Source organism: Marmota monax, unplaced genomic scaffold (genome assembly GCF_021218885.2).
Source record: "Marmota monax isolate L192 unplaced genomic scaffold, Marmota_monax_Labrador192_F-V1.1 WCK01_AAM20220418_F8-fsc00014, whole genome shotgun sequence".
In the NCBI taxonomy this organism is placed as follows: Eukaryota; Metazoa; Chordata; class Mammalia; order Rodentia; family Sciuridae; genus Marmota; species Marmota monax.
In genome coordinates, this window is record NW_026695222.1 from 3774066 (window position 1) to 3799302 (window position 25237).

A 25237-nucleotide genomic window follows, 5' to 3' on the forward strand; every position below is an offset into this window, starting at 1 on the left:
CACTGATAACCAAAGGCTGCTGGACATCTTCTGAAAGTTTGATGGAGATTATTGCATATTGCACATCCTGCAGACATTTTAAAGTTATATAACCCCCTCCTTAATATCCACTGGCTATAATATAACATATGCAGAAAATTAGGGAAAAATGAGGCTCATTGATCAATGATTGTATATTAAGCCAATCTGTGTTTTTTGGCAGCTAAAATGACATGTAATAAAGTGACTTGACTGAAAAAAAAAAAAAAAAGATGTTGTGTCAGCTGGAAACTGAAAAATAAATATTAAAAAATTCTCTCTCTCTCTCTCTCTCTCTCTCTCTCTCCTATCTCTCTTAAAAAAAAAGATAGATGCACAAATTAAAAATTGTGGTTGCTCTAAGTACTGGGACCTAAAAAGGCAAGTACAATTTTGGAAAGTTTTATCAGTTGTTAATTTGCCAACCCTGTGCCATAATTTCTTGGTAATCTCTTTTTTCTGCATTACTTTAACAGTCTTAACACTGTGGACATACACATTTTGTTTAGCTTGAAAGGTACTTACAATGTTTACAAAGGTTAAAATCCAGGAAAATTACAAAACTGGATCCAGTGAAGATAAAAATTGATGTAAAAGATAAAATGTAATTTAAAGCATTACAATATATTATTTAAAATTTTGGAGCTTGTTAGGATTTCACTATCCAAAAGTTCAAGTTCTCCTTAATGATTTCACATTTCTTTTGAGAATACAAACTTGAGTCTTTGACATTAAATGTTTCAGTAATAACAACATTGATACATTTTTCAAGTGTGCAGTTACTGCATCATTAAGTGCTCTACATAAGTTAACGCCTTTAATCGTTTACAAATTCTGAGATGAGTCCCATTAGAGCCCCATTACATAAATGAGAAAACTGAGGCACGGAAATGTGAAGAAACTTAAGGCAGGTTATACAACTATGGTAGACGCAGGAATTCAACCAAAACAACTGTTTTAGTATTAAAAGTTAAATAAAAAAAACATCATGTTTTGATATTTTAAAGATATTTATAAGTGAACCAAGGGAAAGACTGCCCCCTCTGAAGGAGAATGGTGGGTTATAGAGGGATGGAAACATGTTCTTAGTTATTCTGTCCATCATCCCCCCAGTTTGACTCTGTTGGGATCCCCACAAAGCAAGAGGCTTTAACTCCATACCATCTAGGTGAGACACTGAGACCAAAATGAGTCATCCTGTCACAGGAAAACAGTGATAATTAGAAGTCTCTTCTAATCCCAGAGTGAACACTTAGTTGGCTTTTACTTTCTGTACAACTATCACTGGCAAACTGTCTTTTACACACAGAAGTCTATGCTGTCATTAGCCTGAATGCTCATATGGGACCTATTTAGTTATTGAAACACATTCCCATACTATTAAAATTCTGAGCTGAATGTTTCTTATGACCTTATTTTATTTCTTTGAAATGTGAACCCTCATAAAAACTTAAATCTCACTCAACAACAAAACATACCCTTTTTCGAGAAGAAACTTGACAACATCTATGTTTCCACTGGCACACGCTGTCATTAGTGGTGTTTTGTAATAATTATCCTTCATATCCACAGGTTTTCCTGCTTCAAAAGCCTTTTTCAGAGATGCCAGGTCCCCAGCCTTGGTGACAAAATTAATATTTGAAAATACTTTCCCTGGATCATCAATGTACCAAGAAGAATCATCCTGAATGGGATGTTCTGGTGGGTGATCTTGATTAAACCGGCTGCAATCAGTTACATTCTGGTAGGTTTCAATCATGTAATATGGAGGCCCACCATCTGGCCTGAATGGAAATACACTCTCAGGAATGACGCAGATTGGGAGGGGTAAAACAAATTTGCCTTTCCGACCCTTTTTGCCCATTCCTCTTTTCTTTTTCTTGGGCCCATAAGATCCCAAGACAAAAGACTTGCTTAAGTATCTGGTTCCTTTAAAGAAATCATTTATGTTGACTCCACCGTCCCGGGTCTTTTCATGAAGTTGAGCTATGATGGCCAGCTGTTCAGAGGTTGCATACTCTTGCTTATCCTTCAGGATCAGCACAAAGTCTTCCTTGGACACTGTCCCGTTTCCTCTGTCTAAAAAGGAGAAGCCTTCTCGAAGGAGGGCCTCGTGTTCTATGGACCAATCATGTAATCTGAGGGCCCACTTTGGATTGGGGTTTTTGACTCCAGGTTTCTCCAGTTTTTTAGCAATTCTCTCAGCTCGTCGTATTTCTTTGCTTGCTGCTTTGAAGCCTCCTTCTTTGGCCACAGCCCTTGGAGTTTTGTGATCTAAATTCTTCCATTTCAATTCACATCCTAAAACACAAAACATCATAATTAGGTATGGGTGCCAAGGCATGTGCGTGGTCCTACAACTGATGATAATCCAACTGTTTTCTCAATTTGGGGTTATTAGTCAAAAGTTCATCCTAAAATTATATATACACAGAGATAAGGGCAGCTAGCTATTATAATTATGAAATTAAGCTATATTTTTTTTCCCTGTGGCTTTCACTTTTATGAATTCTGACAGAGATGAGTTTGCAATTTTATATCTGCTTACAAAGGAGTGAGAGATTTTATCTCTATAGATAGAAATGTTAGAAAAAAATATAGTCGAAATAAATATTAAATGGGATGCTTGCTGAGGAGATTTTTATATCAATGAGAAAAGAGTAAGAGTACATTGGAATTTGGAGAGAAGTGTCTAGATTCAGCTTGTAATATTGAAAGACACTTGTTTCTTTTTGATTGACTTCAAAAAGAAACCACTCACACAATCTTAATATTTGACTTGTATTCTTCATTAAATTAAGGTAATTTATACTAGTTCACTATTTTGTCTTGAGGTCACATACAGCTTTTACAGGGGAAAACTAATTTGTTAATCAAATCTGAGAATTCCAAATTTATATTTGTGTGCAACTTAGACATCAAAATGCTCTTTCCATTTTGGTTCCTTACTTAAAATTATGAGACCAACATTATTTGCAAATATTCCCCCCAAAGGATGAAACTTTTCTGAGTGCATTAGGGAATCTATTTAACAGCACACCAAGGAGGTGGTGTTCTCTCTAATGTGTCTTGAGACATTGAAATTTCTTCATATGTATAAATAAGTCAGACCACAAAGAGGCTCTTTCCAGTGTTTCCAATCTAGAAGGCGACTAAGCTGCTGTTTTGCCAATATCACATAATCAGAAAGGATTGATTGTCATCCAATCAGATACCAATCAAAATGACAAGTAGCTGCATGCAAACAAGACCCTCCAATACTTTGTGGTTTTAATTCCTTGTCAAAAAGATGCTTACATAGATGGGTACTGTAGGGTTCATGATATTTACTTTTGTGTGTTTGAGAGAAGAAAAAAGACATCTGGAAACCCAAAGATAATAAAAAAGGGGGTTGCTCAATAAAAAATAAAAAATAAAAGCTTGGCAATAGTTTTCAAGATCAATACTTTTGTATTGTCAAACATTACATATTTATAAGGCTAATGATTTTACTAGTGATAGAAAAACTCAGAAAGGTTATTTGGTCAATAAAGATTCTAAAATTTCTGTATTTGACAGTTGGATTTTTGTTGTTGCTTACTTATCTGTGTGTGTGTGTGTGTGTGTGTGTGTGTGTTTCAATACTGGGGATTGAACCCAGGGCCTCTCTACCACTGAGCTACTTCCCCAGCCCTTTTTATTTTTATTTTGAGACAGGGTCTTGCTAAGGTGCTGAGGCTGGCTTCAAACTTACAATCCTCCTGCCTTAGTCTCACTAGTCACTAGGATTACAGATGTGTGCCACCATATCTGGCTATATTGGACAGTTGTAAGAACAGTGATTTATTGAGAAAGAGGTCCTGAGAATGTGGTCTCAAAATAGAAGTTCATAGCATAATAATTCCATAGTAATGCAAGTCTACTCCCTTTCCTACGCTATTTTGCTTATTCAGGGAATCTGGGCTTTTTTTTTTTTTTTTTTTTTGGTTGTTGCTTTTCCTATACTTCTCAAGCCACCTCAACAAGAAGGGTCAAGAGTTTCAGACCAGCTTTAGCTTGCCCTCTTTTGCCAGAGTCCTTCTATTAGGAACCTTAACATGGATAAAAGGCTCCAATGTATCAAGGAAGACATTTTAATATGAGAAAAGAATCCAGTGATTTATGAGTGCTTTACATTTTATTACTAAATAAATGCTCATTTACTCAGAAATGAGCATTTCATTGCTTATGGTTTCTCGCTGTTCTGATTGTCTTAGATAGGATTCTAAAGATGGAAATGTAACTTCTGCTATGGAACTGGGTCACCAGTATAGGATCTAGTGACATGTTTGTATTTTCAAACACTCTACAGAACTCTGTTTTCAGATATTTACTTTAGAAATACAGCTTTAGGATCCCTCCAGAAAGACAGATATTTTCTGAATCAGTGGCAAAACTTTTTCCCATGACCCAAGCACTACCCTTAGCTCTTGATGTGCTTTCTGAAACTTTAGCCCAGGTACATGAAAATAATAGAGCTCATGTGAGATGATATTTGCCCCAGGAAGAAATAAGGCCAACAAGTGAAAGTTTAAGAAGTGTGCCTCAACCCAGTAAGACAGTTATCTTTAGAAATACACCGTGTTAAAAAAAACATGAGATATCAGAATAAACTGCTGATTGATAGTGACTGATTTGAAGCTAAGACCAGTAAAATAGTTTAAGAGGATAAAAATTACATTTGATTTAGCTTTCTTTCCTTATTTTTAAAAAGAATTACTGTTTGAAGAAGGGAATATGAACTTATAAAAATATACACTATTATGTGGGTATGTTAGTTTAACTTGTATTAATGTTTAAACTGTAGAATACTTAGGTCCTAGTGGAAATACTTTTTCTGCTTATTAGAAAGTCGTTGGACTATATTTACATTTTTTTCTATTTCTCATAAATTGGAAAAAACCATAAAATCCAGCAAAATGCAATTCTATCTCTATTAAAGAATTAAACTTTTGATGTACATTCAATGAAAAGGTAAATAACAATAAATATATCTAATCTTGAAACTCAACTTGCTAATTTTTTTACTTTATGGAGCTCATTATGCTGTACTATACATAATACAGCTTATATTTCTAAATTTATAGTTGCTTAAAAGCTACAGGAAAATAAAAAATACTGATTACATTTCACATGTTTCAAAAATTTTTCCTTTTATTTTATGTACCTCCCAATATTTTCTCAGAAACAGTCAAAGAGGTTAACTTTATATGGACATATCAGACTATTTTTAAACTAAAAATTCAGACTAAAAGAAATGATTTTCAATGTTTCTTTTTTAAATTGATGTTGGCACTTTTAAAGTGAGGAGTTTAATCAATTATAAACATTTTAATATTTAGTTAACTCATGAAAAATCCCCTTCAGGTTTTTAACAGTAACATAAAACTTTGGGGAAAATGGATTTTATACTTTTAAGACAACCCACCATGGTTCAATAGAATATCTTATATAAAAACACAATTTCAATTTTCTTTCTACATGAGTAAGGTGCTGAGGCTGGCTATTGAAAAAGATACGCAACTAACAAGTGAAATGTGTAAACCAAATAATTTAAACACAAAATTGCTAGACAATTTTACCTCGTTGTGCGATATATTTACAGCAATCTGCAAAACCACCCATGGCAGCATAGTGAAGTGGCGTGTTCCCATTCATTGCAATCAACCCCATATTTCCATTGTAGGCAAAAAGAAGCTTCAATATCTGCAAAATAAACAGTGGAGATTGTGAGGAATAGGAACACACATTTGCTGAAGGAAGACTGGCACCTGGGCCAGCACTATCCAGTATACTATCTATTAGTTATATGTGGCTATTGAAAATTCAAATGGAAATGAATTAAATTTTTTAAAAATTAAAAGTTTAGTTTCTAGCCACACTTTCTTGGCCACATTTAAAATGCTAAAAAGCCACAGGGGGTTACTATATTATATAGATCAGATATAGTACATATCTATCATTGTCAAAAATTTTATCAAACAGCAATGATTCAGGATATAGAAAAATCTATACTCATCTGGGGCATTATCATTTGGTAATTGTAAGCAACTTAAGAAAACCTCATAAAAAGTAAAAGTAACTGTGCCAAAACTCAAAGAAAATTCATTAAAGACATTTTAAGTGAAATTCAGAATTTTAAAAAGTAGGGTAGAGCCTTAGTTATCATTTTGTTTCTGCAGGGTCACTGTATCCATGACACATCCTTTGCCAAAATGTCAGAGTATTCTGAGTTTAAAAACATCAGGCATATCATTAGATGTGCATATACAGTAGGGAGACAAGGGAATGACAGCATTATTTTCCCCACAAAGTATTATATCAAACCATACTTTGAAGATTCTAAAACATAAGGGAGGCACAAAATAGGGTAGTCCCAGTGGCAGAAATTTTAATTGTCAAATACACAGACAAAATTTTATTGGTAATATTCAGTGAATAAATCAGACAGTAGATAAACCTGAATAAAGAGCTACAATATGTTGTTAAAGTTTAAATTTTTATGTTTAGGGAAATCAAGATGTGAAAACAACACAGGTAACTTTAAAAAAAAATACTGCCCGAGTGTAACCTATATGATACATGAAATAATTTGAGAAAAAGAAAATTATAGCAACAAATTTTAAAGCCAAGAGTGGATTATTACATCAAAAAAGCCTCCTTTGGCAGCAAAATGAGCAGCATCATGTCTGTCATTGTCAAATACATTCACTTCGGCTCCTCTTTCCAGCATTCCCCGAACTAGTTCCAGCACCCCTTCTCTTGATGATTCCATTAAAGCTGTACGACCTGTGGACTGAGTATGAAACAGATCCAGTGTTGTTTAAATGTTGTTTACACCCATTACGTCGTGTTCAATAATGAATTTGGTATAAATACGGGTTCACTCCATTTGATGTTAGCTTTACATTTGATAAATTTTTATTCTCTACATCTTCATATAAAGAAAAAAAAACATTAAGGAAGTACATACAATGGATCAATGTCCAAAACACAGAACTTTAACATCAGAGTCAGGCTCACACCTTGTGACAACACCTTGCTAAGAAGATGTCCTTCTTGAAGAGAAAACAAAGTAAAAATGGGGTGAAAAAATAAAGTGGTGTCATATAGGCTAAAATTAGGTCATCGGTGTTTTCTAGTGAGAAGAAAATATATTTTGTGTTGTGTGATTCTGGAAGTGACCATTAAAAGAAAACTCAATAAAATTAAGAACAATTCAAGTGTAAAAACAAATGTACATGAAAAATAGCAGAAATACAAATTTTATTTCCGAAGAGGGATAAATTTTGATTAGGCATCAGTGATATCTCTTCTACTATTTCCTACAATGATATTTTGACATTATGCACAATAAGTACCAATTTTCAAAACATAATTAGGAAGTATACTGTGGAATTACAACAATATCATGAAAGTATAACATTTTCAAGCATTTGAGTAGAAACAAAAAAATCTCTAAGCTGACAGGGTAATTTTACCATATTTAAATGCAAAATTTATACGAATATGACACTAATAGAATAAAGAAATATTTATAATCACAGGGATAGTCATACTGAGTTGATAGAATTGGGATTGGCTCCTTTTTCCAAAAATGTCAGGCACATGTCTTTAATATCATGTGCTTCTTCACAAGCTCTAAGGAATACTGGTTTTCCTTCATAGTTAATATTGTTGACATCTGCACCATGTTCGAGGGCAATCAAAGCACAACGATAATGCCGCTTCGTAGGTAAAATGCAGTAAAACAAAACACCTGCAGAAAAATAGAATCCCCAAAGAGCATTTAGTTAACAGCCTACACATATTTGAATATGACAGTAAAGAAAAAAAAGGATCATTTGAAAATCCATATTTAACTAAAAATGGTAGAGCACAGGCATGTCTGCCTTGGTTTTCCTTCTGAAACCAACTAAAAATACTGAAACAGGAAAATAAAAACTGAGAAACTTGATCTGTGATCAATTTTGAAAATAGTAATAACTAAATGTTATAGGATCCGATTTCAGGATAAATTGGAGCACTCATATGTGAGCCTTTGTCAAGATTTGGCATCTTTCAGTCCATACCTAAGTGTTCCTTGTTAGAATTTGCAGAGATGTATGGTGAATGGCTGGGTTCCCTCTGCACAGGTTTGCAAGGAGCAGGCTTTCAGTATAATAGCAGTGAAATAAAAAACTATATGGGGCAAACAGCTCTGCCACTTTGGCAAACAATTTTACTCCAAGGAAGAGAGGAAAATGCTAACTCTTCATACCCAGGACATATAACACATACAACATCAACATAATCCACGTAGAAAATGTACTATATATAACAGTGGCATTGTTATACCCTGGGGCAGATTGTTGGTAAGGAAGTCCTGGTCATCCAACAAATTCTAAATTGACTTTGCAATGAGCTCTCTCCAAAAGGATGCTTCATTCAAAGAGGCACAATGACCAAAAAGAAAATAGCATGTGACCTATGAAAAAGATTCAGCAAAAAAGGTAAAGAACTTGATAATGAAAGCCAGGTAAGGTAAGTAACATGGTAATGAAAGCCAGGTAAGGTAAGGAACTTGGTAATGAAATCCAGGTAACAAGTGAATACTAGAAAAACCATACCAATGAAAGTTATTGACTGACCCATTTCCTATGTCAGCAAAGAAATTAAATACAACCTGTTCTAAAATAGAAGTGCAAAGATAGACCAAGACCAAAAAAGAAGGACTGAGGAACGTAGAAGATGAACAGAAGAAAAAATGGTGAAATTGAGCCAGCAGAACTTAGAGAAGCAATGGTAAAGAAAAATAAAACCACTGAAAGAAATGAATGTCAAATTAGAAGCAGTAAAAAAAAAAAAAAAAAAAAAAAAAAAAGGCAGATGCTGCCAAAACCATGGGCAGGGACAGGAAAAACAAAGAAAAATGTAATTGAGAGGATGGAAGAGTCCAGAGGCAAAGAAGTTTCAACATGTTTGTAATTTGTTTTCAATTATATAGAATAGAATAAAATTTCCTTGAACTGAAAAACCTGAATCTGAAGATTGAAAGGGAACCCTGTGCCTTAATAAAAGTTGATTAAGAATAATCAACAAGATATATCAAGGGTAAAGTGTAGTTAAGGTCTAGAACATAGCTCACATCCTCCCTAACAGCCATTTAAATGTTTGCTTATCCTTTATAAATAATGTACAGTGAGTCACACAGCAGTCAATGAGAAAGACTAGGTTAATGGCCGAGAGATTACTATGGAATTAGCAAAGCAGTTTGGCAAGTGGGGGCTGAGCTAAGGATGCTACGAAGGTGAGCTAGGCTCAAGGATGAAGGATGAAACCCGGAGTCATGGGCAAACCATGGGTTATACCTAATCAACTAATAAGATTCCGTGGAAAATGAGATTTCACATTTGTTTCAAGTTTTATTTTATGCTTTCAATTTCTTCCCATATGATTTTCTGATTGTTTTTTCATACATGAATTTCCCAGAACCTTGACTGGTTTAATATTTAAACAAGCATATATATTAATCATATGGCTATACTATTTGTTATGAATATTTAGTTGACCTTGTTTCTGATTTTACCTTGATTTTTTAAAAATTTACAATTTTAGATCTTTATGCTACAAAATTTCTGTTTGATTTGTATATGACTTACATTTTCCTTCAAACTTAAGAAAGTGAAATTTTTCCATTATATTGAAAAATTTTTCATTATATTGAGTGTTCCTCAACATTTATTACACAAAGTCCAAAATATATTTAATGGCATATGGAAAAACTAATTCATGGTTAAATAAATATGGAAAATGTTAGCATCTTTGGTCTAATAGTGTGAAAGATACATATCTAAATTTGATTTATTCATTGGTTCTCTAATAAATTCAATGGTGGAACCAATTTTACATGAAAAACTCTTAATATCCCAGTGATTCAATGGTCCATGAAACACACTTAAATGATATACTGTAAAGCTTTAAGAAACTTCTGTTTTTTCAGGATTCAACATTTTAAACCATATTTAACTTTTAGAATACAACAGACACTAGTATGGCAATATGTAAATCAATGGATGTGTAACTGATGTGATTCTGCAATCTGTATACGGGGTAAAAATGGGAGTTCATAACCCACTTGAATCAAAGTGTGAAATATGATATATCAAGAACTATGTAATGTTTTGAACAACCAACAATTAAAATTAAAAAAAATTATCTTAAGTAAATTTTGTTATGTGATTCTCCTAAATTTAATTTTTCTTCTCCTTTTTTCTCTCTTCTTATTTTAAGCAAGTCATTTCTCAGATAGTAAGCCTGGAGAGAGATACAAAAGTAGATTTTGCTTCTATCAGAAAACACTAACATTATAAAGTGGGATTCATTCATTTTTCCCGTGTAAAGCTGACATGTTAATGGGTTTGCACTTAGAGCAATTCCCCTTGAAAACTGATTCAATCTACCAATTTACATTAAGTCCAGTGGGAAGTAACTTGATGATTTTCATGACTTGACTGAACCTGAAGTTGTTTAGGCAAGAAGCCCAGACCATGGTTTTGAGATGAAATTAGAGGAGGTCATAGGACGTGGAAGTACAGCCCTTTCACCTGAATAATCCTTGAGACACCATTTCTAAGGGCTTGAGTTCCATTTCCAAGTACATTAAAAATTTCACCCTAGAAAGTTGGGAGTATATACCAGAATCCACCCTGGTCCAAGGTACAAGTCTTTTCTACATCAGACAACAATTGAGATGTGACAGAATCCTTCTGGGGTCCTAGGTCTAGTACTAGCCAAAGTTTGAAAATGTAAAGAATAAGAAATCATCTCCATCATCTTTTGTCCTACATAAGAATTTATATATGAATAATTATGATTATAGTAATACAGTATGGATTATGTTGATAATTTTCCTCATTTAAAAAAAAAACCACAAAATACAGATTAATTTAATACTAACTTCCTTTTTCAATAAGCCAGAATTGGGATTTCCTAAGATATACTTAAATTGTGATAAAATCATGAGGATGCAAGATCCTTAGGTACAGGAATAACAACCTAAACTTTCACTTAAAACCATGAGTAATTTCACCTCTACAGTTGGAAAACAAAAAGGCCTATCGTATTGATGTCTAGCTACAAATTGAACTTTATTCTGCTGGATAGAATGTGAGGAATGTTACCTTTTCCTTCATTATCAACTATAGTCATATCAGCCTTTGCCTTGGCTAGTATTTCCATTGACAGTTCATGGCCCAGTTCTGCAGCCTTCATTGTTGGAGTAGAGCCATTTCGATCTTGCACATCAGGGTGAGCCCCAAGTTCAAGGAGAAAGCTGACCATATCAATGTCATTGGAAACTGAGGCTAAGTGCAGAGCACTGAGTCCATCAACAGGTTCTGTGAAATTGATCAGTTGAGGATGTCCAAGTTTGGTCAGCTTTTCTATCTGTTTCTTGTCTTTGTTCCGAACACACTGAAGAACTTTGTAGATCTGCAAGTTCTCAAGTCTCTTATCTGCTAAAGACATGCTTCACCAGCCTCTCTAAAAATGCTTCCTGTACTAAAATAATAACTACAGCAGTTAAAAAAAAGAAGAAGAAAAGAAAGAAAAGAAAGAATTCCAGATTAATTGTATCATCTTTACTTTTATTAAGCTACAATATTTCAAAGCATATGTTCCTAAGAAGACAGGCTATTTCTTATGAAGAGTTATTATAATTTATTGTAACTGATTTCAGAAAGTAGGGATTATATATGAATTTAAAAAATATTCATGTGACATAAATTTTGAATATTTTTTATAAAACTTATGCTTCCATCACATAATTTATTATTAGTTTGCTAGGTAACTCTTTTGGTACTTCTTTTAACCTTCTCTCCTCACCACAGCTTTACCATTGTATCCAAGATGTTGGAGGTAGAGTTGATGTGGTAAACTCTTGAAGAAGGTGAGGTTAACACAATTGCCAAAATAAGAACTTGAGCTCCCGTCTATGTGGCTCCATACCAGCATGTCTCCCACCATGTAGACATCAGACAAGTTTAGTGGTTTAAAAATATTATAAAGAATGTATTGGATTTTGAGGTGCTCATTACAAATAGGAATCTACTGGGCTCTGTAAGATACCAAAGTTGTGAGAATGATTTTGTGTCACCTTATTTGGGAATGAGGCAGTTCAAATGGTTGATGTAACTATGAACTTTCATAAAGAACCCCACTATTAAATCATGATGGGCATATGTAGTTTTATCTCCTTTTATTGTTTATGGAAAAAAATGTTGTTTTGGATTGAGTGGTATTATGCCCAGCTTGCTTTTCTTCCTGCATTTTTTTTTTTTCTGGGACAAGAACCCCACTGTCATAAGGGGAGTCCATTTTAGGTAGTTTTAATGGTGTTGTTCTTTCTGTTCTTTGCCATAGGAATGGGTCTGTGATCTTGGCATGGCCCACTTGAATAAACCAACCCTCTACAGGTTCACTAAATTGCTGAAACATGCTCATAACCGACAGTGGCCAATCAATGTCTTATGGCATCCTTTGTGATAACCACTTGGAAATACTATTTCTGCTGAAGTTATTGAACAACAGAATGTGGGGCTGGGGCTTCAGGAACTATCCTTCCTATCACAGAATAAGCACATGTTTGAAAGATGAAGAGAAGCAAAGATGGATGAAATGAGTTGTAGCTTGGGTTCCATTATACCAGTTTATGTTCAGGCTTTCGTGAGTAATATACCCCACTGCCTCCACATATCTTATTTTGGCATACAGTTGTGTTTTCTGGACCTCTAACATTTGCAATGGAAAAATTCTCACTACGAAATCTGAAACTCTGTACCATCTTTCACCCCAACCACAAACTCGCTCCCTCATCTGCATTCTCTATAGCAGTGAGTTGCACTCTTGATCACATGATTCTTCTTCAAATTAGTCTCTACAGGCAACTATGACATCCCCATGCTTATTTCTATTCCTACATCATCCCTTACCCCTCCTCATTCTCCTTTGTTGGCTCCTGTTCATCTGTTAAATGTCTAATTTTTGGAGTGCACATGGAACAAGGTCATCAGGATTCCACCCTCAGGAACTCCCTTGGTGACTCATCCCTTTTCCTGAACTTTGGCCCAATTTTTAGCATCTGGTTATTCACCCTCAACTTTATGTCTTATGGAATCCATTGCTGACTCTCCTCAGAGTTCAACAGTCTATCCACCTGTCTACTCTTCATTCTCACTTGGATGTCTAATAGGCATCTATAATGTGACACGTCCAAGCAGAACTCTTGGTAGCACCTTGACCTTCTACATTGCTCTCCAGTCTAATAGTGGCATTGACATCCATCTAACCACTCAGATTAAAACATGAGAGTTATCCTTCAATCTTTCTGTGCCTCACAGACCCTCTCTCACTTTTTAATTTCATCAGCAAATCCCATCAACTTTATCTCCAACTTTCTGACTTCAACCCAGTGCTATTATGCTAGGTCAAATAATTTCCAATCTTGTAATCTGTCTCACTGTTCCATAATAGTCCCCTTTGGTCCCTAGTCAACTGCCAGAATAATCTTTTTAAAAAGTAGATTAGTGGCCAAATGCTGTGGTGCACACTTATAATCCCAGCAGCTCCAGAGGCTGAGGCAGGAGGACCAAGAGTTCAAAGCCAGCCTCAGCAAAAGCTAGGTGCTAAGTAACTCAGTGAGACTCTCTAAATAAAATACAAAACAGGGCTGGGGATGTGGCTCAGTGGTCAAGTGCCCCTGAGTTCAACCTCAAGTCCTATCCCCCCCCCCCCAAAAAAAAGTAGATAAATAAATTAGTTAGGATCATGCTCCCCAACAGTTTTGGATAAATATTTTTAAACATAAAGTGTGTATTGAACACTCATATATCTATCACAGAGATCCTACCAGTAATTATTTACTGGCTTTATTACATATTTATCCACTCCTACATCCACTAACCCAGCTCATATTTGATTCACTTCAAAGTAAATTAGACATATTTCAGTATACATATTCTTAACTGGAGTTCAATATATATTTGTTTTTTTCAATTTTGAATATAATGAAACATATAAGTAGTAAATGTGTCATTCCATGAGGTTGACAAATGCATACACCTGTATAATCCATACCCCTACCAAGATGCAGAACATTACCTTTGTGACAAAAAGTTCTCTAAAAGCACTTTAACACTTTTCCATTGCAGCAGAATAAATCTAAATTGTTCACTATGGTCTCATAATCCCACCCCTCTGACCTCACTTCTCCCCAATTCCCCCTGACTTAGTGATCTCAGGTTACAATGGCTTTCTTTTTGTTTATGAACAAAAGTTCATTCCTGCCCCTGAATTTGCACTCTTGTTCCTTCTGCCTGGGAGTGCTCTTGGCTCAGACCTTCCATTGATTGGTGCTTCTCAACATTTCAACTGCAGCCACCATGTTAGACCTTCTCCTTTTTATTTTCTCTAAAGCATGGATTCTCTGAAAATAGTTCAGATAGATATTTAATTTATGAATTGTGTTCTCTCTCCCGCTAGACTACAGCCTTCATGGAAGCCTACATTTTGATTAGCATTATTCCTCTACCACCTAGAACCTGACTCATATGAGGCATTTGATAATTACTTTCTCAATAAATAATGATGGAAAGTTAAAATAAGAAGGACTCAAAGAAAACTCTCAGGTTTCTGGTTTGAGCAATTAGATCCCTGTGTGTGAGATGGGGCAGTTAGGACAAGGTCCAAATTGGTCAGGTAATGCAGACAGTTAATCATTGGGCATGCTGAGTTAGAATCTATGAGACAATATAAAATTTAGGAAGTTAGGAGAAAGCTCTAAGCCTGTTCTACAGGGAGTTATGAAGTCTTGGCAGTTTCAGGGCAACTAAGACTGGGAGAAGTCAAGGAGGAGAGCAATCACCAATGTCAACCAATGTCAAACACATGCTGGTGTGTCCCATTCTTTTTTTTTTCACTCCTCATTCTTTGCCTGGTTTTTCTTAGTGTTTCCATCTTTGCTGCTGGGACATCAGGGATCACATGACTGGTGGTTTCAATCTCCTGTTTGCTATAGCCCCTCTCTTCCCCTCGAATCTGTTTATAACGTATGGAGGAGGTCTAGGAACCAGAGAATGTCACTTGTTAGATTCATTATATGAATAGGGTCTGAGTAAAGCCATAAGCTGTTTCAGAGTCATCCACTTGACTTTTGCTGTGTGGCTTGGTGACACTTATTTTAGCTACTATTTTAGGGCATGTTTTATGATTAGTAGCCATATTATGGTCAGGTGCAGTATCATACTGCATACATTCATATAACATATTCAGACTAAAGTAAGACGCTCCTAAATAGCTTATTGATTGTATCAGTACAATGCCACTTCATTTGAGAGGACAGAAACTTCCTAATCAGAGACTTCAATGTTGTCTCTGATACCATTCATCTCAAAGAATCAGCAGCATGTAACATTTTCCAATCATGGGTCAGTTTAGTATAAAATTCATCTCTCTCAGCGAATGCCCCACTGGGGAGAGGGTAGCACTCTGTACCCTTATCCTTTACAATAAAGACTGACCAAAATCTCCACCCCTGGAGGCAATAACAAAAGTCCTGCCCTCTAACCCTAGGTACCTTGTAAGTGGCATAGCATATACTATCCCAAATAGGGTAATCACACTACTACACTTTTACTTTTCCTCAGCAAGGCCTGAGTCATCTTGGCTAATCAGTAGTATTGACAACCTCAAAAGAAAATGGAATAGAGTAGAATGTCTTCACTTGGGAAGGAGGTGTACATTTAGGCTCTGAATACCTTGAAATTATATGAAAATTTATGAATATGTGTGTGTGTCCAAGTGCTTCTTGCCTTGATAGGGAGACAAACAGCTCATTAAATTCTCAAATGGGTATATGAAATAGGGAGGTTCATTAGAAAGAGAGAAGGTTGGCACAGTGTAAAGAGTCTAGGATTTGAGGGGGGAAATCCTCTGTGATCCTCCCTCTCCTGCATCATTATTTACACCAACCTACCTAGTTTGTCCCTCAGTTTCTCCATCTGTGAACTAGGGATAATAATAGGACTCACTTCATCCGGCTGAATGGGAAAAGAATGAGATAATCCTTACAAAGTATTTAGGAAAGTCTCACAGTACAGGCTCTCTGTGAATAAATTAAACTTTCATGAGCTTCAGCTCATCAGTAAGCATTGGTTTATAGCGGGGTTGGTTCTCAACTGAGCCTTTCAGTTTTAAGTCTCAGAAAAATCTGAAGGAGAGAGGAGCAGATAGAGATGTAATTTCGAGGAAAGTCAAAGTAGCAAGTTCAAGGTAGCCATCTCACCTATTAGTCCTCCGGACGATCAGGAGCCCGGTGTCTCCTGGCACCAATGCTCCTGGGCCCGCGAGGCCCTTCCGGGGCTGCCCGGGCTCTCTTTCTCTGTGCTCTGGCTGACTCCCAGCCGACCTTGGGCTCTGGAAGCCTGGCTTTCGCGCCCAGAATCAAAAGGTGACCCTTTAGGCAGAGCGAGCGAGCAGGCGCGCGACCAGCAGGGAAGGGTGTAAGAGTCCTTGGGCCCCGGGCCGCAGAGGACAAGTGCTCAGCCAGGTGAGCTCAGGGTGCGGAGTGCAAGACGCAGAGACTGCCGCCAATTGTGAGCGTGGGCCACGCAGGGCCGGTTGCTAGGGCAACCGCCCAGGTGCATTGAGAGGCGGGGCTCGCCTTCGCCCCGCCCCCTGCCCGCCCCCACTGTGGCTGCTTCCAGGAAAATGAATAGGAGGGAGGCGGGAAATCATGAGGTCTCCAGGATTCTGTCCTTCTTTCATTCTCTTTTCTGCCTCTGGCCGTCAAGCAGAACATGATTTAATTAGAAAAGTAAAGCTGCATATGGTAATAATAATAATAATGATAAAACATCCAATGAGTTTAGAAAGTAAAATTAAATGAAAAATTCAATAAATTATACAATAAAGTGAAAAGTGAATTTATTCTCAGACGTTGTAGATTCTTGTAAATCTTCCCAGAGATGTTCTTTGCATACTCTAGGAGATATACATGCTTTAAAGATATTTCTGCACACGTGGGAGCAAATATATCATGGAGATGATTTTATTTCAAAGCCTACAAATGCACCATAACACCTCTCCCTTTCCCTAGAACACTTTTTCAGAGGCAAATTATGAAAGTTTTTGTTTTATGTGAATGTAAAACATGGATTTTAAATAGCAGTATAAGAGCTTCTAAAGACCTCTCTCTCTCTCTCTCTCTCTCTCTCTCTCTCTCTCTGTCTCTGTCTCACACACACACACACACACACACACACACACATTTTATAAAAACTACAAAAATAAAAGCATTCCATGACTAATGAAAAAGAAGGCTGTGGAAAAAGAATGTAACAAAAAGGATTAAAAATGGGAGGAAAAAGTAAGCTGAGAGAGAGGAAAGTAGGGAGGGATTGGGGGAAATGGGGGGAAAGGAAAAAAAGAGAAGTCTACCTCTACTGCCAAATCCCTGTATATTTCTTCCCAATACTGATTCTACCTCTCCTGTCTGCAGAGATAACATCTATTCTGGATTTTGTATTTGAAATATCCATATCCAAGGGCTTTAGAAATATATTGTTTCATATGAATTCTGTCCTAAATTATGTCTATTCAGTATTGCATGTTTTGAGAATTTATACAGATGGGGTAGAATGGTACATATTGCTTTGATGATATTTTTTCCTTTCACCGTCTTATTTGTGAAATTAATCTTTGTGGATGTGTTTAACTGTGGTTCCTTTATCTTAACAGATATATGAGCATTCCATACCCCTTCAAAGTTAGTTCTACTTATTGATGGACATTTGGGATGTCCTCAGCATTTGCTATAAAAAGCAATGAAAATGCTGCTAGGATCATGCTTGGACAATGTATTTAGAAGAGCAAGTTCAAGAGTTCCTCTGAGATATAGAGTAAAAAGTGAAATTTATGAATCCTAAGTTATGTATAACAAGATAATGACAACTTGTTTTCCCAGTATGTGTAAGAATTTATGTAATTTCAGCAGTGTGTGTGTCTTAGCTAAAACTTGATGTGTGAACAAATCAAAAGTTTGATGTGTGAATAAATCAAATTTTTTGTCAATATAATGGTTGTAAATGGTTTTTCATGATTTGACTTTGGATGATCAAATTTTTTTTAAAAAAATTCTTATTCTATCTCCTTGGAGATATATATATATATATATATATATATATATATATATATATATATTCAAACTTCATTAGTCACCCTTCAGTACTTACTGTATAACTCTAAAGTTATTTTAACAGATTCTAAGCATTATTTTTTGAATAACCGCTTCTCAATGTAGGCAAAGCCTCACAATTCAGTTAGTTTGTTGGCCGTGTAGGGTTTGGAAATGCCACTTATCAGCCTAATTCATAGAGTGTATTAAACTCTTGTAACAAGTGTATTTTTATCAATCTCTGCTTCAATTTCTGGTAATTTTTACTTTATTTATTTAGCTGCCATCCTGACCTTTGCTTTTTATTGTCACATGTCTTCCTTTTTCTTGGGTAGAGTATCTGGTTATAAATTTGGATGTCTAGTCAGACTACACTACATTTGGGTGTCTAGTCAGCAACATTACCCAATGTGCATATAAGCTTGGGGGATTTATTTATTTTAGTGTTTGCCCATTTTAATTAGTGGGTTACAATTGTGCATGATGGTTGAATCTTGACATATTCATACATGCATACAATATTAACAGTGTAATTTGGCCAATAAGGTTCCTCAGTAAAACCTGAGGATATTAAATAACATTTTGGGGTTTCAGAAAATAATAATAATATTGTGGTGTTTTAAAATTTTTATGCATCCTTTGATTCTCCCTTCAAAATACTGTAGCTTGATTCCTCTTCCCTTTGACATATGCTGGATTTATTCTCTTGATTCTAATGAATAGAATAAAATAGAAGTGACAGTGTGTGGCAACTGAGATGAGGTCATAAAAAACATGGTGGCTTCTCCATCGCTCTCTCTGGGAATGTTTGCTCTGAGGGAAGCCAACTGCCATGTTATAAGGACTCTCAGTAGTCCTATAGGGAGGTTCATGTGGTCAGGACCTGAGGCCCCCTGCCAACAGCCATGTGTGTGGCTATTTAGGAAGCCAGTCCTTCAGCTCCAATCAAGCCATCAGATGCCAGAATCTCTGGCTGACATACTGACTACAGCCTCAAGAGAAACCTAGAACCAGAGCCACAGCTTCCAGATTCTTGACTTACAGAAATCAATAAATAATATTTCATTGTTTTTAGCCTCTAATTTTGGGGGATAAAGTTATAAAGCAAAAGATTCACTTCCCAAGATTATGATGAGGGATTAAAGATGGGGCATAAAAAACCTTCACTATTATTTTCATCTGATCTAATAATTTACCTACACAGAAAGCTTCTTTGGTTATCACTTTTTTTTCCTTTATTGAGACAAGGTCTTGCTATTTTCGAGTCTAGCCTTAAACTCCTGGCTGAGGTGATCCCCCTGATTTAGCCTCTGCAGCAGCTAGGACTACAGGTGTATGCCGCCATGCTGGGCTCCACTTCCTTCTTTTCATCCCCAGACCTTTGCTTTTCTGTCTGGATCATTTGTTTTATGTTAGAGTTTTGTCTCCAAGATTTACTATGGACTACAGGAAAGCTCGATTCTCTGATTCCTTGCAAATCTGCAAATATACTTATTTCACCCTGACAAGTAAATCTATCTCAGTTGTGTACTAAATTTCTGGGGTTTCTTTCTCTTCCTCAGCACCCGCTAAGTGTTTTCCATTACTGTCTAGCTCCTTCCATTTTGTTTTAGTGGAGATGTTGCCAGATTCACACAAGGAGAGACAGGGCATTGGGCTGTTCAACAGGAACAGGAATTTTGTGCTGGCCCTGACTGGGTGGATTCTCATCCAAAATCCTGAAGGCAGTAGAGCTGCACCTTATGTAGCCCCTCTTTCCCCTCCACCCCCCATTACATATTTGACCTTTTTTTACCCTATATGGAAAAATACATTTCACATGGGTTTTCTATACTATAAAATCATAAGGAAGTTACAACAGAACTGCACAGGTACAGGTGGCATAGGGGGGTATTCCAGCAGGGTTTCACATGCATCCTGAGTGTCAGAGAAGTTTTGCATGTGCAGTGTGTATCCTAGAAACACTGTGCATACGTGATTACTAAAAGTGCAACATTGTCTGACAATCACACATGTAAGCACAGATCCTAGCCATGCTGCATAGTCTTGTCTTTGTTTGAAGAGGGCTCCTACAACAGATAATTATTCTCCTCCTTTCTAGCACATGATAAGTCCATCACCAGATGTTTGTTCTTTTTTTTTTTCCTTTGTTTTTTTTTGGGGGGGGGGTACCAAGAATTGAACCCAGGGGTCCTTAAACACTGACCCACATCCCCAGTCCCTTTTGTTTTTTTATTTTGAGATAGGGTCTTGCTAACTTACTTAGGGCCTCATTAAGTTGAATCTGATTTTGAACTTGAGATCCTCCTGCCTCAGCTTCCTGAGTTGTTGGGATTAAAGGCATGTGCCACCATGTCTGGCTATTTTTTTTCCTTTCTTCTTTGTGTGTAAGTTGTTATTTATTCCTTACAGTTTCTAACATTTCTCCTTCATTCTTTTAATTTTGAATTGTAACCAAGATATGCTTAGGTTGATATCTCATCAATTCTGCCTGGAGGCCTGGAATCTCTTGTCAATATACAGATGGGTTTTCAGCTCATAATAGTTGTCATTTTATCTTTTGCTTAATTTCTAATTTTAATTTGTTTCTCTTGGCATAGAAGCCCAGAGGCTGATAAGTCTGTCATTTAAAATTTTCTAGTGTATAGGAATAACTTTGGGATATTGGTTAAAATGCATATTGTATCCCAAGTACCAGAAAGCAAGCTCCTATCAATAAAGATTTAGGTAGAACCCTAACAGAAAGGCACTCTGTTGCAACAAGATGAGTTAGTAATAAAATACATGAGCATAAAGTTGTTTATGATATTAGAGAGGTCACGTTTTTGCCTCTTTCAAGTTCATCCTCCAGCCTAGATGAGCTATGGGTATGCTCCAGAGAGACTTTGTCACAAATGCTTGCTTTGACCCTATCCCACTCCGAGTCATGTCACATGTATTAACAGGAGATGATAAGGGAAGAGATTCGTATTCTGGAGAAGACAGAATTTAGGAAAATTAAGAGTTTGACTCCTGAACTTTTCCTGAATCCAAGTGGGTCACACAATTTGAGACCTGCACATGGAACTGTTGACATTGATAGGTATTCCAGGCCACATAGATGGTGCCTGCTTCTCATTTGGAGATTTCAGAAGACAAGAAGCTTCCACTCGAGATCTGAACCAGCAAAACATGGTAGGTAAGCAAAATCGTCCTATCCTTCTTCATTCCCCTAAGCTCTCAGAGGGCAGAAAATAGGACCCCCAGGGTTTCTCAGTTTCCAAAGGAAATTTCTCAAATTAATTGAGAGTAGAAGCTATGAACTGCTCTTGCCAAAGAGCAATGGAACAATGAGAATAACTTCCAAAAAGGGAAGTGCATGATTTGTGGTCTTCAAAGGGAAATGTTACAGAACTTAAGGCTAAACAGTGTCTAGAAAATAAGTCTACCAGCTATGTTGAAATCAGCAGATCAACAATTATTTAAAAATCAGACTCTGCCTACCTGCCCAATACCTGGATAGAACCAGCTTATGTCTCCATGAGGAGAGGTCAGCAGGGTCCAGCCATTTCAGTCAAGGAACAAGCACTCCTGTCTCTTATCTAAGTCCAGTATCTTTTCTCCCTTTCTCTTCACTTTCTTCCAAACACATACCAGGTGATATATAATGTGCTAGCACTGGTAATACTTGAATTTCATGAACTATATGTAACTGCTATTTTAATAATAGAATTAGACAGAAAATACTAAGTTGGAATAGATTACTGGATAGGAAAACCTTTAATTTTCTCCCACGAATGAGAATGAGGAATGGGTTGAGGAGAATGATGATAGGTGGGTTATGGAAAAGGTGACCAGGTTTCAATAATTTGACTGCGATGATAATTTCCACCTTTGTTCAGCCTTACCCATTAGAAAGTACTGTAATTATCTTCTGAGTATGAGAGGTCATGCCTTAGAATGAAAACTAACCAGCTAAGACCAGGAGAACAAATTCCAAAATTCTGAGCTTTAATGAACTTGAATTAGCTTGGACCTGCCCTGTGTTTAGCTTCATACTAAGTGAGATAATAATTTTCCATATTTTAAAGCCATTTTGAGATAAGTCTTTTATAGCCAAAGTTTGGTATCTTACCAAATATTCATCAACATTTGGCACATTTATTTAAATAAATCTTTTTTGGGGGGGGCAGTACTGGGGATTGAACTCAGCGGCACTCAACCACTGAAATATACCCAGCCCTTTTTGGAGGGTGGGATTTTATTTAGCAACAGAGTCTCATGGCGTTACTTAGCACCTTGCTTTTGCTGAGGCTGGCTTTGAACTCACAATTCTCCTTCCTCAGCCTCCAGAGCCACTGGGATTATGGGCCTGCACCGCCTGGCTAAAAAAAATCTTTTCATGTCTGTCTCTTCCATGTCATGGCAACATGGTCTGAGTATTCATCTAAACTTTATAGCTGGCCAGCAATATGTAAATTTTAGAAGGCCTATATTAACTAATAGATATTCCTTTACAACCTTTTACATCATTATGTTGACAAAAATCTTAGCTAAAGAGTCAGGAAGTTAATTTTATTGTACATTTGTTGAGAGCCACAGTGGAAAGGGCCACAGCCGAAGGGGCCCCAGCAAACTTCTAGCTGCCAGCAAACTTCCAGCTGCCGGCTGATGATTGGCTCACAGCGGCCCCAGCAACATCTAGCTGATTGGCTCCTCTGCGGTGATGCTCATTGGGCTGTTTCCCTGCCCTTTCAGACCATGGAGCTGCTCATTGGGGGACTTTTTTGGCTCCGCCCACATGACCCAGCCAATCGGCCTCAAGAGCAGGAGGATTGGGGGAGGTGGAGAGAGAGGCTTGGGTTGGAGAGAGAGGCTTGTGGAAAGCCGGTGGTGGCAGTTGGGGCTCTGAGGGTTTTTCCTGAGAGGCTGTTTTGTTTGGCGTGTGTGGTTCTAAAAATAAAGTTAGTTTCTTTTGACAAGTGGCTCCTGATTGTGCCCAGCTAGACTGCAGCATTCATTTATTGAAATTATAGAAGAGCCCAAACCTTTCTCTCTTATTTAAACTTCTCTAGAAAAACAGTTGAAATAAACTGGTATAATTCTAAAATGATGTATGTGCTATCAGAATATAGGAATAATCTATAGGAAGTATAAATAAAACTTCAAAAATTAGATCTTCCTGAAAAAAATGAATTATTAAATGGTTGACCAATTTCAAGCTGATAAAATTTTTATTGAATGCATCCTTAGTCAGTGCTTCTCTTTATGTCTGCAGTAATTAAAATATAATGAATATTTAAGTCAATAATTGGATTTGATAAAAGAATAAGCATAGGTCAGTGAAAATTTTCAAATAGGTACAATCGAAGCATCTTTTTAAATTTTGCTTCTATTGTACTCTATTCAAGGAAAAACATTTGGGTCAGAGGCTGCATCTACGTGTAACTATTGATTGTGAGTGGTATATGTATTTCTTTCTTTCTTTTCCTCACAAGATATGCCAAACATTGCCATAGTAGCAAATAACTAAACTTGAGATTGCAAATACTCTAGAGACAATTTGATTAGTTTTGCATGCTTCTAGTCATTTTTCCCACTCCCCTGTCCAACTTTTCCAGTAAGACCTATGACATTGTTTCCATGCCATATGACCAAGCAGTAAAATGATTATTTCCCTGAGAATTTACTTTTCTGTGTAAGCTTTTATAAGTTTAAAATAACTCATGTTCAAACCAGTGAAAACTTCTTTTTATAAAACTGAAGACTGTTATTTTTTCTTATCTTGCCATTCTCACATATTTTATTATTTTAAAATGACTCTTAGACATTTCAGGAAGATCATTTAGGAAAAGTGTACAAATAATAAATTCATATTGTGTTAAACTGTGAATTTTTTTTCACTTAAATTATTTTTGGAGTTATTTATCTGGAAATACAGAAAGATGAGTTCAATAAAAGATTTCAATAGAACAATATGAATTAGTATTCTAGTTACCATAGATGAAATTATTCAAATCACATTCAGAAGAGAGCCAACCATGAAACAAGCCAAGACATCAGGTAAGGGTGCTGGAATACATCAATAAGATTTAAACATTTGTCTTCATTTCATTACCATTTAACTTTCATTGACATCACAGCAATTCATTCTTTACAGGGAGGTTTGAATAATAAACAAATTTAAACACAAGCAAAAGGATATTTATTCATTGATTCATTAGTTTAACAAATCATCATTAAGCACCTATTATGTGCTATGCCCTGTTGTAGACACTGGGTGCTATAAGCAGTGAATAAAAGAAGCAAATTCTGTATTCTCATGGAGTTCATATACCAGTGGGGGAAAGAGATGCATACAAACATAAATGTACACATAATAATTCAGGAATTGATAGGTGCTATGAAGAAAAGTTATATCGAGTGCTGGAGGTATTCGTTCATATAGGTTGGGCAGAGAAGGCCTCCTTGAGGAAAAAACGTTTGAAAAGAACTGAGAGTGGGCACAGTGGATTATGAGAGAAGAATAAGTCCAAGATTCAGAGGCATTCATGGCTTACTGTCAGGTCAATAAAATAGAAGGAGGTTGCTGTGAATGGAAATCAGTGTTTATGTTGGGGGCAGTGGTAGGAAGGTTGGGTGAAAGAAGGCTACCACACATAGGGTCTTGAAGATCAAGGTCTCAAAAACACTTTGGCTTCTGCTCTGAGATGGGCGTTCATTGGAGGAATTTGAGTGGAGGAATGAGAGCAATTTGCTTAGGATCTAAAAGGATCCATCTGGCAGATCTGTGCAGATTAGATGTGTAAAGCAGCATAAGTGGAAAGAAGTCCAATGCTTGCAAATGTCCAGGGGAGAATTGGTGTCTTAGACCAGGATGGTGTGGCCTATGGTTTCATTTGATGAATTCAGTTAATGGCCTCCACACTTCTCCTCTTTCTTGGGTCTGGCTTGCCTGCTGAAAGATGAAAAATCATATGAATCAGGACCTATCACCCCAGCTGAGGCCCA

General features: G+C 36.5%; 1 protein-coding gene across 5 annotated transcripts in view; it reads right to left on the bottom strand.

The window, feature by feature from the left end:
• Positions 1 to 25237, bottom strand: part of Ankef1 (ankyrin repeat and EF-hand domain containing 1) — an 80377-nt gene that overhangs the window by 10906 nt on the left and 44234 nt on the right. For 2 of the 5 annotated variants that reach the window (XM_046433836.2, XM_046433838.2), the window contains exons 1-6: positions 16358 to 16668; positions 11199 to 11589; positions 7596 to 7795; positions 6683 to 6832; positions 5619 to 5742; positions 1497 to 2319 (exon numbers count right to left, since the gene is read on the bottom strand). In XM_046433836.2, coding sequence (XP_046289792.1) covers positions 1497 to 2319; positions 5619 to 5742; positions 6683 to 6832; positions 7596 to 7795; positions 11199 to 11544 — 1643 coding nt within the window. In that variant the 5' untranslated portion in view covers positions 11545 to 11589; positions 16358 to 16668. Of the gene's footprint in view, positions 1 to 1496; positions 2320 to 5618; positions 5743 to 6682; positions 6833 to 7595; positions 7796 to 11198; positions 11590 to 16357; positions 16669 to 25237 lie in introns of those variants that run through there. The other 3 variants (XM_046433841.2, XM_046433839.2, XM_046433840.2) reach the window with 3 other exon arrangements.